At 42.3% G+C, this 12,122-nt stretch overlaps 1 protein-coding gene across 1 annotated transcript in view; it reads left to right on the top strand.

Moving 5' to 3' along the window:
• Positions 1 to 12,122, top strand: part of EFHC2 (EF-hand domain containing 2) — a 189,125-nt gene that overhangs the window by 87,357 nt on the left and 89,646 nt on the right. Inside the window, exon 8 of the mRNA XM_047765634.1 lies at positions 2,444 to 2,609. Coding sequence (XP_047621590.1) covers positions 2,444 to 2,609 — 166 coding nt within the window. The remainder of the gene's footprint in view (positions 1 to 2,443; positions 2,610 to 12,122) is intronic.

The following is a 12,122-nucleotide window of genomic DNA, read 5'->3' as shown; positions in this document are numbered from 1 at the left end:
GAGATGACCTTTGAGGTCATTGAAGGCTTTTCCCAGCATTGTTTCCAAATGAGATGGTGACTAGTAAATCACTGAAAGGAGCACTAAGACTTATTCTTTTAAAAATCTATTGCCTCTCTGTATATTTGTTGACATCTAGTCAGTTGTGGATGGACCTTCAATATTTATGTTTTTACAAGTCTCTTGGAGTTAGAAGAATCAGACTCTTTGAAAGACATGTATCTCAGGAGCCAGCAGAGTGTCACTTTAAGAATTGTATTTGGAAAGATGCTTTGCAAAAAAATTTTGTATACTTTTTCATCAGATTTTTTTTTAAACCCCTGAAACATGCAGGATGCTGAGATGATGGAAAACTGAAGACAAGAGACTTATTCAGGTGCAGGTCCAAACCTTTGTGAATATATGCAGTTACCCAGAAAAATGAAATCTTAGGTCAGGGTATCCAAAAAGATTGGATTGTTTCAAAAGTCGGACATGGTGGAGTGGAAGAACTCTCGGCATTTATACACTAGATGGCACTGTGGGTGCAGAGGAAAGCTCTAAATTGATTCTTTTGTTACTTGAATCTATTGCAAAAATTATGTAGTTGAGAAAACAACACTGTATTATAAAACCTATAATTTTGGGGGGAGGTGTAGAATGCATTCTTAATTACTTTGAGATTCAATGTGTGTCCTCTTTTGGTTAGAATGCTTAGGTGTGTATATAGAGTTGTATGGCTATGTCCCCCTATTAGAAGAAACCGATCATGCCCCAATTTTCTAATAATCACGTAGAGCTGTCCCTGCCATCCCTATGGTCCTTTTCCTAAAACGAATGTACCAGTTAGTGGTGTGTTTCATGTAATGATTACCAATGATAGAGTCTACTGTAATTCTGCCTAATTCCAAGATTTGAACTTTTCTCTCTATGACCAAGGCTTCTCTTTAATTGCCACAAAAATAGCAATAGCAGAGACTCACCAGTCACTTCCATACCAGTGGTCTGGCTGCCCCCTTCCCCTGAGCCAGTGAGAAATATTTGATGGCATTCTCTTTGCCAGTATGTCTTCTGTAAGCAGCTTCTGTTAGGATGGAACAATGCTCTTGTGGGGATTATGCTCGAGGAGATTTCAGACAAAGGCTGTTAGGAAGTCTAAGGAAATGTGGAGGTTGCAAATGTTTTCAAATCAGAGTTAGAAGCAGCCGCAGCCCCTTAACCTTTGGACCAAATCAGTATCCCAAATCCCTCAATCTTGAGTTAGGTTGCCTTGGATGACAAATTGAGGCACATTTTCAGTTGGAGACGTGTGCTAACTCTGTACTCTTCCTTCTGTTAGAACTCTGGCAGTGGAAAGGGAAGTGCTGGCTTATGTGAAACTCCTTTCAGTCACGAGTGGAAACACCTAGATGATAGTCAGCCTTGGGGAAGAAGTTGAAATTAGATTCCGTGACTTGTTTTGTTTCGTGCCTTTGTTTTGGTTGCTATTTAGAAAGACCCTGGCATCTTCTTTGTCATTTGTGGTGGGACAGACACAGGTGACTGGGATCTATGAGTCGATGTGTTACTTGCTTTGGGGAGCACGCTTGCTTCTCAGAGATTGTACAGCCTCACAAATGAGAACCTAACAGCTCCTAGGCTGTTAGAGACATGTCTCCTGCTCTCTCTCCATCCTTCCTTTCTCACAGATGATAAATGAATGAAGGAAGTCAACAGTATTTACCACTTAATACTCCCTTAGAGAGTAGGCAGTGTCTATTTTTAAAAGTTTTTTCTTGTTTATCATTTATTTAAAAAGATTTTTTTTTTTTTTGCTTTGTCACATTTTGGTACAATTACAGTCTTTTCTGGGGCAGTAACAAAAGCAACCTGGAGTGGTGGCTGGTGAGAAGTTCTGCTTTTGTTTTTGACCTAGATGGTGAAGTACCATGACTTGGAGTTGAGCTGGAGGAAGGAGAGAGGGCTTAAAAAGTAGGCACAGGAGGAGGGGGCATCAGATGGGGAAGGTAAAGGCAAAATAGTCAGGAGTCAGTGCTGTTTGGAAAGGAATTTGATTAGTGAGTGTTGACTCGAGATAGGAGAGGGCTTCATTGTAGGTTCAAATGTGGAATGGGTCGCATAAAGTTCCAAGTTTGAATTTTCGTATTGTTGGAAAAATCAGGGAAGAACAAAAAATATTCTAAAATGGAGATGTGATGACAGAAGATAAATGTTTACTTATTTGACACAGTTTTTTTTTTTTCTTTCGTTTGAACCAATGGCGATTATTGAGTGAGTTCTGTGGTTTTTGTAAACATGATTGAAACCTACCCTCACAGGATTTTGCTGTGTTTTTTTTTGAAAGAGTTTAAAATAGTCTACAAAGATCTTCATGTTCATCTTGAAAACATAACAAACCTTTCAAAACAACCCTAATCAGGGCAAAAAAAATATTGATGTTTCATCTGCCTTTGTTTTGTTATAGAGAACTTTACCTCCATTTCATGCAAGGCCCCACCTCCTCCAAAAATAGAAAGGAAATTTCCACCTTACACCGGCTTCGGTTCTGAAGAGGACTCTCTCCGCTCCTGCATAGGCCTTGTGCCCAACCCTCATTGGAGGAACTTCAAGAAGTTCATGGAAAAAGACAGGTGCTTGAGGGAACCATTATTTCAGTCTGATCCTTTCCCAGATGTCTTCGGGGTTTATACTGTTGTCCTCGTGACAATACAGATGCCACTTAATTTATCTAATTTCACGTCCAGGGATATGTTGTTATAGCTTTTGAATGCAGTTGATTAATATGTCAGTATTATCAGTGGTTATTTTATTTATTTTTTTCAGCTTTATTGAGAAGTAATCACCATATAACATTGTGTGACTTTAAAGTCTACAACATAGTGATTCCATATATGTATATATTGAAAAATGATCTCCATAATAAGATTGATTAACATCCATCACCTCATATAGTTTCACAGTGTTTTGTGATGAGAACTTTTAAGATTTACTCTCTTAGAAACTTTCAGACATACGTTATCATTTGGGGTTTTTTTGTCTTTTTTTTTTTTAAGGGCCGCACCCATGGCATATGGAGGTTCCCAGGCTAGGGGTCGAATCAGAGCTGTTGCCGCCAGCCTACACCGCAGCCACAGCAACACGGGGTCCGAGCTGCATCTGCGACCTACACCACAGCTCACGGAAACTCCGGATCCCCAACTCACTGAGGGAGGCCAGAGATGGAACCTGCGTCATCACGGATGCTAGTCAGCTTCGTTTCTGCTGAACCATGACGGGAACTCCACATTATTGTTTACTGTGGTTTCCATGCTATACATTATGCCCCAGGAATTATTTCTCTTAAGAGTTGGAAGTATGTACCTTTTGATCACCTTCACCCCATCCTCCTAAACCCCTAACCCCACTACCTCTGGCAACCACCAGTCTGATCTCTGTTTTATATGAGTTTGGATTTTTTTAAATTCATTACCTAAGTGAGATCATGCAATATTCGTCTTTCTCTGTCTGACTTATTTCACTTGGCGTAATGCCCTCAAGGTCCACCCATGTTTGTTTTGTTTTGTTTTTTTTCCCCACAAATGGCTAGATTTCCTTCTTTTTTATGGTTGAGTAATATTCCATTATGTTGTGCATGGAATAACATTCCATTATGTGTCAGCCGACCCTTAGGTTGTTTCCCTGTCTTAGCTATTGCCACTAATACTACAGCGAACTTGGGGATACAGATATCTTTTGGGGACAGCGATTTCATTTCCTTTGCATATATACCCAGAAGTGGAGTTCCTGGATCATATGGTAATTCTATTTTTAATTTTTTGAGGAACCTCCATACTGATTTCTATAATGGGTGCACCCGTTTACATTCTCACCAATAGTGCACCAGAGTTCCCTTTTCTCCACATGCTCACACTGAGTGGTTATTTTAATGTGTCATCTGGAATCCTCTAGAACCATGTTATCCCCAATCTATGTTGCCTTTCCATGTATAAGTATATGTGTGTGTGTGTGTGTATATGCCTTTCCATATGTCTTATCTACCTATCTAGATATATCTCCTCAGGATGGTCCCTAGGAAATGGTGTAGAGTAGGGGTCAGCAAACTTTCTTAAAGGATCAGATGGCAAATATTTTCAGCTTTGCAGACCATGCGGCCTCTGTCAGGACCACTTAGCTCTACTGTTGTAGCATGAAAGCAGCCACAGACAGTCCAGTCCGCAAATAAATGCGTAACTACATTGCAATAAAACTGCTTATGGACACTGACATTTGAATTTCATATAATTTTTACATATCACAAAATATTATTCTTTTGATTGTTTTCAACCATTAAAAAATATAAAAACCATTCTTAGCTCATAGGCCCTATGAAAACAGACGGCTGGCTATATTTGGCCCATAGGCTGTAGCAGTGTCTGTGATTTATAAGTGTTTTTTAGAATGTTAATTGGCAACCGATGTGGTTTTAATTTGAGAGCCTTGGTTGAGTTTAGGAATCATAGATTGCTCACAGAGTGGAATATAATTTCAAAAGAGGGACTTTCAGAAGTATTCCTAATACACACGAGAAAAAAATCTGCCCCTGACTCCTGTGTATAGATGTGGACCCTGCCCATGGCTACTTTTTCTGCAGGGAAAGGAGGCCCTGGAGAAAGGAGTCGTGGGCGCGGGGAAGAGTGGCGGACACATGTTGTAGATGCTTGAATAGGAGGCGGGCTAAACATTCAAGTCCTGGGTGAGGGAAATGACGGATCGGGGGAATCTGTGAAGGAATGATAAAGGCAACCTGTAGTAAGAGCAGCAGCAGCAGCAGAAGGCAGGATCCTGAATTGGATAACATTTAATGGCGTCAGATGCTGTCGTGGAATATTTTGAAGTAGAGAATATACTTTTGATATGACCATAAACACAGTGAAACTATGTTAAGAATTGCGTAGCATGTCTAAAAGGCTACCTTTGCCATGACATGATGTCCTTTGTCTTCTAAGAAATAATCTTTTAAGGACTCTCAATGTGGGTTTCTAAGTTTCAAGGTTGATTCTGCTCACAGTGTGGCCCCCACACCAGTTAGTAATACACATTCTTGTGCCTCACCCCAGACCTACTGGGGTCAAATCCCTGGGGGTGGAACCTGGTACTGGGTTTTAACAACCCTTCCAGGAGGTTCTGATGATGGGTTTGACCAGGGTTTGAGAACCACTGATTTCCTTCACGGAAGAGGGACACAAACCCGTACTCTGTCCTCCCTTCTAGATAGCCATGTTTTCAGGAAGGTTTGAGGGCAGGACCTCTGATGGATACTTTTCACTGACTGCTGTTTTTAAGGGCAGCCACCCGAAGGAGGCGGGCAGGAAGAATGTCCCTATTGTAAAAGGAGAGGGAATTTTTCTTATAAGTAAACAAGATGAAACACGATCCAGGGTGTTGCTTCTGGAACCCAGGGGGAAAACAATTCCTTGTGGGTAGTTGCCTTCGTCTCTCTCTCTCTGTCTGCACCATGTCAACTGGCCCACAGAGCACTGCCTGTAGACAGCATTCCACGTTCTTGTCCTGTTGTGGCTGGAGGACGGTGGTACAGGCACGAATGGCTCTAATTTCTTTTCTTTCTGTCCACTCTTCGTTCCATGCCAGGAATATACTTCCCTCAAGCTCCTCCCACACAGTGACCTTGTTTCCATAGAAACTGGCACATTCAGCTGGAGACTTACACATGAGTTTGAATAACCCTTGGTTTTAAAACCGTGAGAACCTAAGGAAGATGATCTCACAAAGCATACAAAGAACAGTTTCTTAATGCAAATAAATAAAGCATGAATTGAGACATGCAATCATAGTACATGACATATATTGATTATATATCCTGCTATTTAAAAGTTACTGGCCAATTGTTGTATGAAGTTAATGGTGATCTACTGTGAGTCATTGGAGGAGATAGTTTCAAATTAAATCATCTGAGGTTTTTGATGGAATGAAAACCTTTATGGTCTGGGTAAAAATTCACTGCGGTGGCCTCCTGGGCAGATTGTCTAGTCTGACTTGGGAGAACCAGAATCCTATCTTTCTTGCTGCACCTGGGTGGCTGAATTAGTTACTCTGTTCCCTTTGTGCTCACAGTACTGTGATCATACCTCTAATAATAATAATATTACTAACAACAAGCAATTTGTGGTTACGGTGTGCTCATAACCACAGTACTTGATTTCGTTTACTCTTCGGAACAACCTTGTAAAGTAGATATTATCATCGTATCCATTCTTCACATGAGGAAACTGAGGCTCAGAGGATCTGCCCAAGCTCACACAGCTAACTTTTACTTGAACTAGGATACGAACTCAGGGAAGTCTGACTCCTGGCATTGACTATTCTCGCCACAGAACCTGTACTGACCATGTTGTGTGGCAATTACTTGTTTATATCTTGACCAAAAGCTCTTTGAGGGCAGGGACTGGCTTTATTGCTTCTCTCAGAGTTAGGGCAGTGCTGGCTATATACTTGGGGTTCAATAAATATTTTGTTCAATAAGAGAAGGAGTGATGAATAAGTGAATAAGTAGTATGAGCATTCACCCTTTTAGTTCTTAGTGATGGATAGAAGAGATAGATGACTTCCTCCCCGGGAGGCTGTTAGTCCATAGCTGTGCGTTCATAATCATATAACATCTAAAAAATTATGATTTCATCTTAGTCGCTGACTTGTTTCAGATATTGTCGATCTGCTGTCTCCATAAGTCATTTTTTTCCCTCTTTTAAGAAGCTTTTGGAGTTCCTGTTGTGGCTCAGCTGAAACAAGCCCAACTAGTATCCATGAAGATGCAGGTTCGATCCCTGGCACCACTCAGTGGGTTAAGGATCTGGTGTGGCTGTGAGCTGTGGTATAGGTTACAGATGCGGCTCGGATCCAGCATAGGCCAGCAAGTACAGTGCAGATTAGACCCCTAGCTTGGGAACTTCCATATGCCACAGGTACAGCCCTAAAAAGCAAAAAAAAAAAAAAAAAGTTTTTTCCATCAGTAAAGATAAGCATTCATGTCTCTTCTAAGCATAAGACTATAGCTATAGCTTCTGTAAGGTTTTCAGTATGTATGTAGCCCTGAGTGAGCCATTCATTTTCTTATTCAACAGATACTTACTGAGTGCCCACTTTGTGCCAAACACTGGTCTTGGGGCTTGGAATACATCAGTGAACAAAAAAGACACAAAGCCTGGCCCTCAGAGAACTTACATTCTAGCTGGGAGGTAGGCAGATACTAAACAAAAAAGGCAATGCGTAACTATATTCTGTAATTTATGGAAGTTATTAAAGTACCATGGAAAAAATAAAGTAGTAAGTTTCTATGGAAAGAATAAAGGGTAACTTAGAGTGTGGGGCTGAGGAGCTCCCCTGGTTTCAATTTTAAACAGTGTGGTCTGGATAGACCTTACTGAGGAGAGGAAACATGTTCTAGGCAGAAGGAATAGTGTAGAGACCCCGAGCATGGAGCAGGCTTGGGATCCACAAGGAGCAGGCAGGAGGCCAACAAGGTTAGAAAAGATGAGTAATGGGCAGAGTAGACAGATGAAGAGAAGTAATGTGTGGTCAGAGCACGTAGGGCCTTGCAGACCATTGTAAGGGTTCTTTTGACTTCAAGTGATAAGGGGGACTCCTTGGGAGATTTGAGCAGAGGAATGACTTGATCTGATTTACATATGAAAAGAATGACTCTGGATGTCCCACTGACAGTAGGCTGTAGAAGGGCAATGATGGAACCAAAGACCAGTTTGATTCAGAGACTACTCCAGGAGTCCAGGAGAAAAGTTATGATGGCCTAATCTGGATGAGTCATGGAAATTTTGAGAAATAACAGATTCTGGAAATATTTTGAAGGTTGAGCCAGTAGCACTTTCTGGCAGATTAGATATGAGATGTGAAAGAAGAGAGGAGATAAAGATGACTTCCAAGGTTTCTCCAGCTAGAAAGATGGAGTCGCCATCTACTGAGCAGAAGTTGAGTTTTGGAGCTAGTTAAGTTTGAGATGTCTGTTAGATATCAAGTGAGGGTATTGAGTTGACAGTTGGACATAGGAGTCTGAGGTTCGGGAGATAAGTCGGACTAGAGATAGACCTTTGGAAATCATTAGCATGTAGATAGTATTTAAAGCCTGAAACTAAAAGCAGTCATCAAAGGAGTGAATATATACAGAGAAATAAATGACCAAGTTACTCTTTTTTTTTTTTTTTTTGCTTTTTGGGGCACACGTGCAGTATACGCAAGTTCCCACACCAAGGGTCCAATAAGAGCTACAGCTGCCGGCCTGCACCACAGCCACAGCAACGTGGGATCCGAGCCACATCTGCGACGTACACCGCACACAGCTCACGGCAACACCAGGTCCTTAACCCACTGAGTGAGGCCAGGGATCGAATCTGCATCCTCATGGATCCTAGTCAGGTTCGTTAACTGCTGAGCCATGAAGGGAACTCCCCAAGTTATTCCTTGTTAGCCCCAGGACACCCCAAATTAAGAGACTGAGGGAAAAAAGGAGGAACCAGCAAAGGCTACTGAAAAGGAGCGAGCAGAGAGGTAGAAGCAAAACCAAGAGAATACAGGACCTGCAAGCCACGTGAGACAAGAGTGTCCTGGAAGAAGGCATGAGCATTTGTACCAACCGCTGCAGATTCATCAAGTTAGACCCCAAAACAAACCATTGGAATCAGTATCGTGGAGATCGTTGCTGACCTTGACAAGGGTAGTTTAAGGAGAGCAGACCTCTTGGAAGTCAATTTAAGAGAGAATGGAAGAAGAATTCAAGAAAACGAGTATAGATAATTGTGGGCTGTGTATAGAAAAGTTAAGACATGACTGCTGGACCTAGGAATTTATCATTTATTTTGAGACATTGGGAATAAATACATTAAAAAGACAGCCAAGAATACAAGTCTATACAGCTCAATTGAGTGCCATAGATAATGACGTTCAGGAGGCATGGGTGGGTGGTCAGCTGGAGAGGCAGCCAAGCAGCCATGGTCAAGGAGAGCTCTACTGATTGGGGCCCACATGGATAGACAGGACTCTGGGCAGGCTTAGGAAATGATGAGGAGGAGGGGAGGGGATGACACCAAGTGAAGGCCTTGAAGTAGCAACAGCACAGTGTGGGACACTAAATGAAGTGGCTTGTGTCACTTGAGTAGAGAGTGCATTATAGGTAGTCCTGACAAATAGCTGTGTGTATATGTATTTGAATCTATTAATGGGCCAGAAAGTCAGAATGAGCAGTGTCGGTGCTATGATAGGAAACAGAGAAAATGCTAATGTTTTTTGAGTGCTAGGAGTATTGTGATAAAAAGAGTGTCTAGAGACGTTACGATAATCAGCACTTTTTAGTCAAGGAAATATCTGAAGATACTTGCAAGTGTTTTTCAAAGGGTGCTCTAGGAGTGACTTCAGCAGAATCTCCTGGGGGGCTTATTAAAAATGCAGGATTTTGGAGATGCAGGCTAACTACTGAGCTCATATCTCTGGGGGGTGGGACTCTGGATTCTGTATCTTTAACAAGCTCCCCAGGTGACTTTCATATACAATAAAGGTTATGAACTGCTAGTCTAAAGATTTTGTTTGAATGGGTAATATTCCTGATTGATAAGCTGTCCAGAGCACTAGAATTAGCTGCAACAAAAGGCATATTAAACATGAAAAGTCCATGCTTCACATACACACTTACAAATTTAAGTTCTAAGAAGCTAAATTTGCAGTAGTGTTCATTTGGCCTCATGCAGTTGCTTCAGTGCTATTTCAGGCATCTGTAAAAGTTATGGGTCTTGCGTGAGAGGAGGGTTCTCAAATCTACTTGTTACTTTTAAATCCAATTGTGTGCCAGAGAAGATGGTTGACAAAGACATAGCTGCCCCCGCCCATGCTGTACGAGGTCTGTCTGAAGCCTGGGAAACTAGGGACTAAGAAAACAGATCTGGCTGTTTTGCCTGGGCCGTCCTGGGGCTCGCCTTCCAAATTGCTGTTTTCCATCTCACTTGAGGCCTCAAGCTGGGAAATCAAGAGCGCCATGCTCTTTCAGCCCTGCTTCCCTAATCAAGAGAAAGGAGCAGAGAAAAGCACCTTCTGCCTCTGCAAATCACTGTGACCAGAAGGAAAGAAGGCATTCCAGCACAGGAGACTCTGAAAGTGAAGCACCTCTTTGCTTAGAGGTGTGACAGGGAAGAGGCGAAGGACCTGGTTTATTTTACTCTGTGCCTCCTTGGGGTAGTGGTTTTGGTTATCAAAGCCCTCCCAGAGGGTTTGGTATTTGTTCTGAAGTGCACCTTTCACTGCCTGATACCTACAGACACCTTCTGCTGACAGCCCATAAGTGACTTTCAGTGACCAGGCAATCAGTTTGGGGAACTTTCGATTCCAGAATTTGATCCCATATTCAGTCTAGTAGACTATTCTACTCATGCATAGAAATTTTTTTTTTTTTTTTTTTTTTGGCTGCACCCGTGGCATGTGGAAGTTGCCTGGGCCAGGGATCAAACCTGCACTACAGCAGTAACCAGAGCCACAGCAGTGACAACACCAGACCATTAACCTGCTGAGCCACCAGGGAACTGCCATGCTTAGAATTCTAAGTGCAAATTTCAATCTACGGATCTTATAGCAACTTTCTATAAACATTTGTCGAGTGCTTAGAATGTAAAACGTGTTATTTTAGACAACAATTAATAAGATGCGGTCCTTGCCCTCAGAAAATGGACTTGAAACAGCAATTTATGATATGGGTGATAAGTGTTATGAAAGGGAAGGTCTGTTAATACAGCATTTGAAAGGGAAAAGGTAAATTTTCCTTTGAAGGGAGTTAGCGGAATGCTGGGGAGCTGGGATCGTGAGTCAGAGAGGAGAGGCTGTGGGATCGGAAGAAGGAAAAGAAGCGGGCGTGAGGAAGTGGGTAGTGAAACGGGGAGGTGGCTCCAGGCACCAGCAGAGCATAGTGGCTGGCCTGATGATTGGATCGTTGACCAGCCTTGTGAGTAGGGAGCAACCGTTTAATGCACATGGTTTGAGCAGTGTGTTTATGACATTTATTTTGGGCATATCTTCCCAACGTGTTACACTAGACATCGAAAGAATAAGAGATATTTTAATAAACTGCGAAGATGTCTCTGCACATAGATTTAGAGCCTTAATAAGAAGATGGTTGAACTTTCTCAACCTCTGAAAATTTATACTACTCTCTCAAAACATAGCACACCTGGAGTTCCTGTCGTAGCTCAGTGGTTAACGAATCTGACTAGGAACCATGAGGTTGCGGGTTTGATCCCTGGCCTTGCTCAGGGGGGTAAGGATCTGGCATTGCTATGGTGTAGGTCACAGACTTGGCTCGGATCCTGCATTGCTGTGGCTGTGGCGTAGGCCGGTGGCTATAGCTCCAATTGGACCCCTAGCCTGGGAACCTCCATATGCCTCGGGAGTGGCCCTAGAAAAGCCAAAGGGACAAAAAAAAAGAAAAAACCAACAACAACAACAAAAAAAACCCCAAAAAAACAAACAAAAACAAAACAAAACCCTCATAGCACACCTGTGGGATAGGAGGTGGGTGAAAGGGGTAAAGGTACAAACTTCCAGTTGTAAATAAGCCAGTGGGATGTAGTGTATAGCATGGTGACTGTGGCTCATAATACTATAATATGTATTTCACAGTTGCTGAGAGGGTAGATCTTAAAAGCTATCATCACAAGAAAATTTTTTTTTGTCTTTTTTTGCTATTTCTTTGGGCCACTCCCACGGCATATGGAGGTTCCCAGGCTAGGGGTCGAATCGGAGCTGTAGCCACCGGCCTACGCCAGAGCCACAGCAACGCGGGATCCGAGCCGTGTCTGCAACCTACACCACAGCTCACGGCAACGCCGGATCGTTAACCCACTGAGCAAGGGCAGGGATCAAACCCGCAACCTCATGGTTCCTAGTCGGATTCGTTAACCACTGCGCCACGTTGGGAACTCCGAAAAAAATTTTTGTAACTGAGTGTGGTAATGGATGTTACCTAGATTTATTGTGGTGATCATCTTGTAATATATACAAACATATCAAATCATTGTGTTGTACACCTGAAACTAATACAACGTTATATGTCAGGCCTCAATAAGAAGCAGCACAGCATACCTTTTGCAGACTTTTTT

Source organism: Phacochoerus africanus, chromosome X (genome assembly GCF_016906955.1).
Source record: "Phacochoerus africanus isolate WHEZ1 chromosome X, ROS_Pafr_v1, whole genome shotgun sequence".
NCBI lineage: Eukaryota > Metazoa > Chordata > Mammalia > Artiodactyla > Suidae > Phacochoerus > Phacochoerus africanus.
The sequence above is the reverse complement of the archived record's forward strand: the minus strand, read 5'-3'. Positions and strand labels throughout refer to the sequence as shown.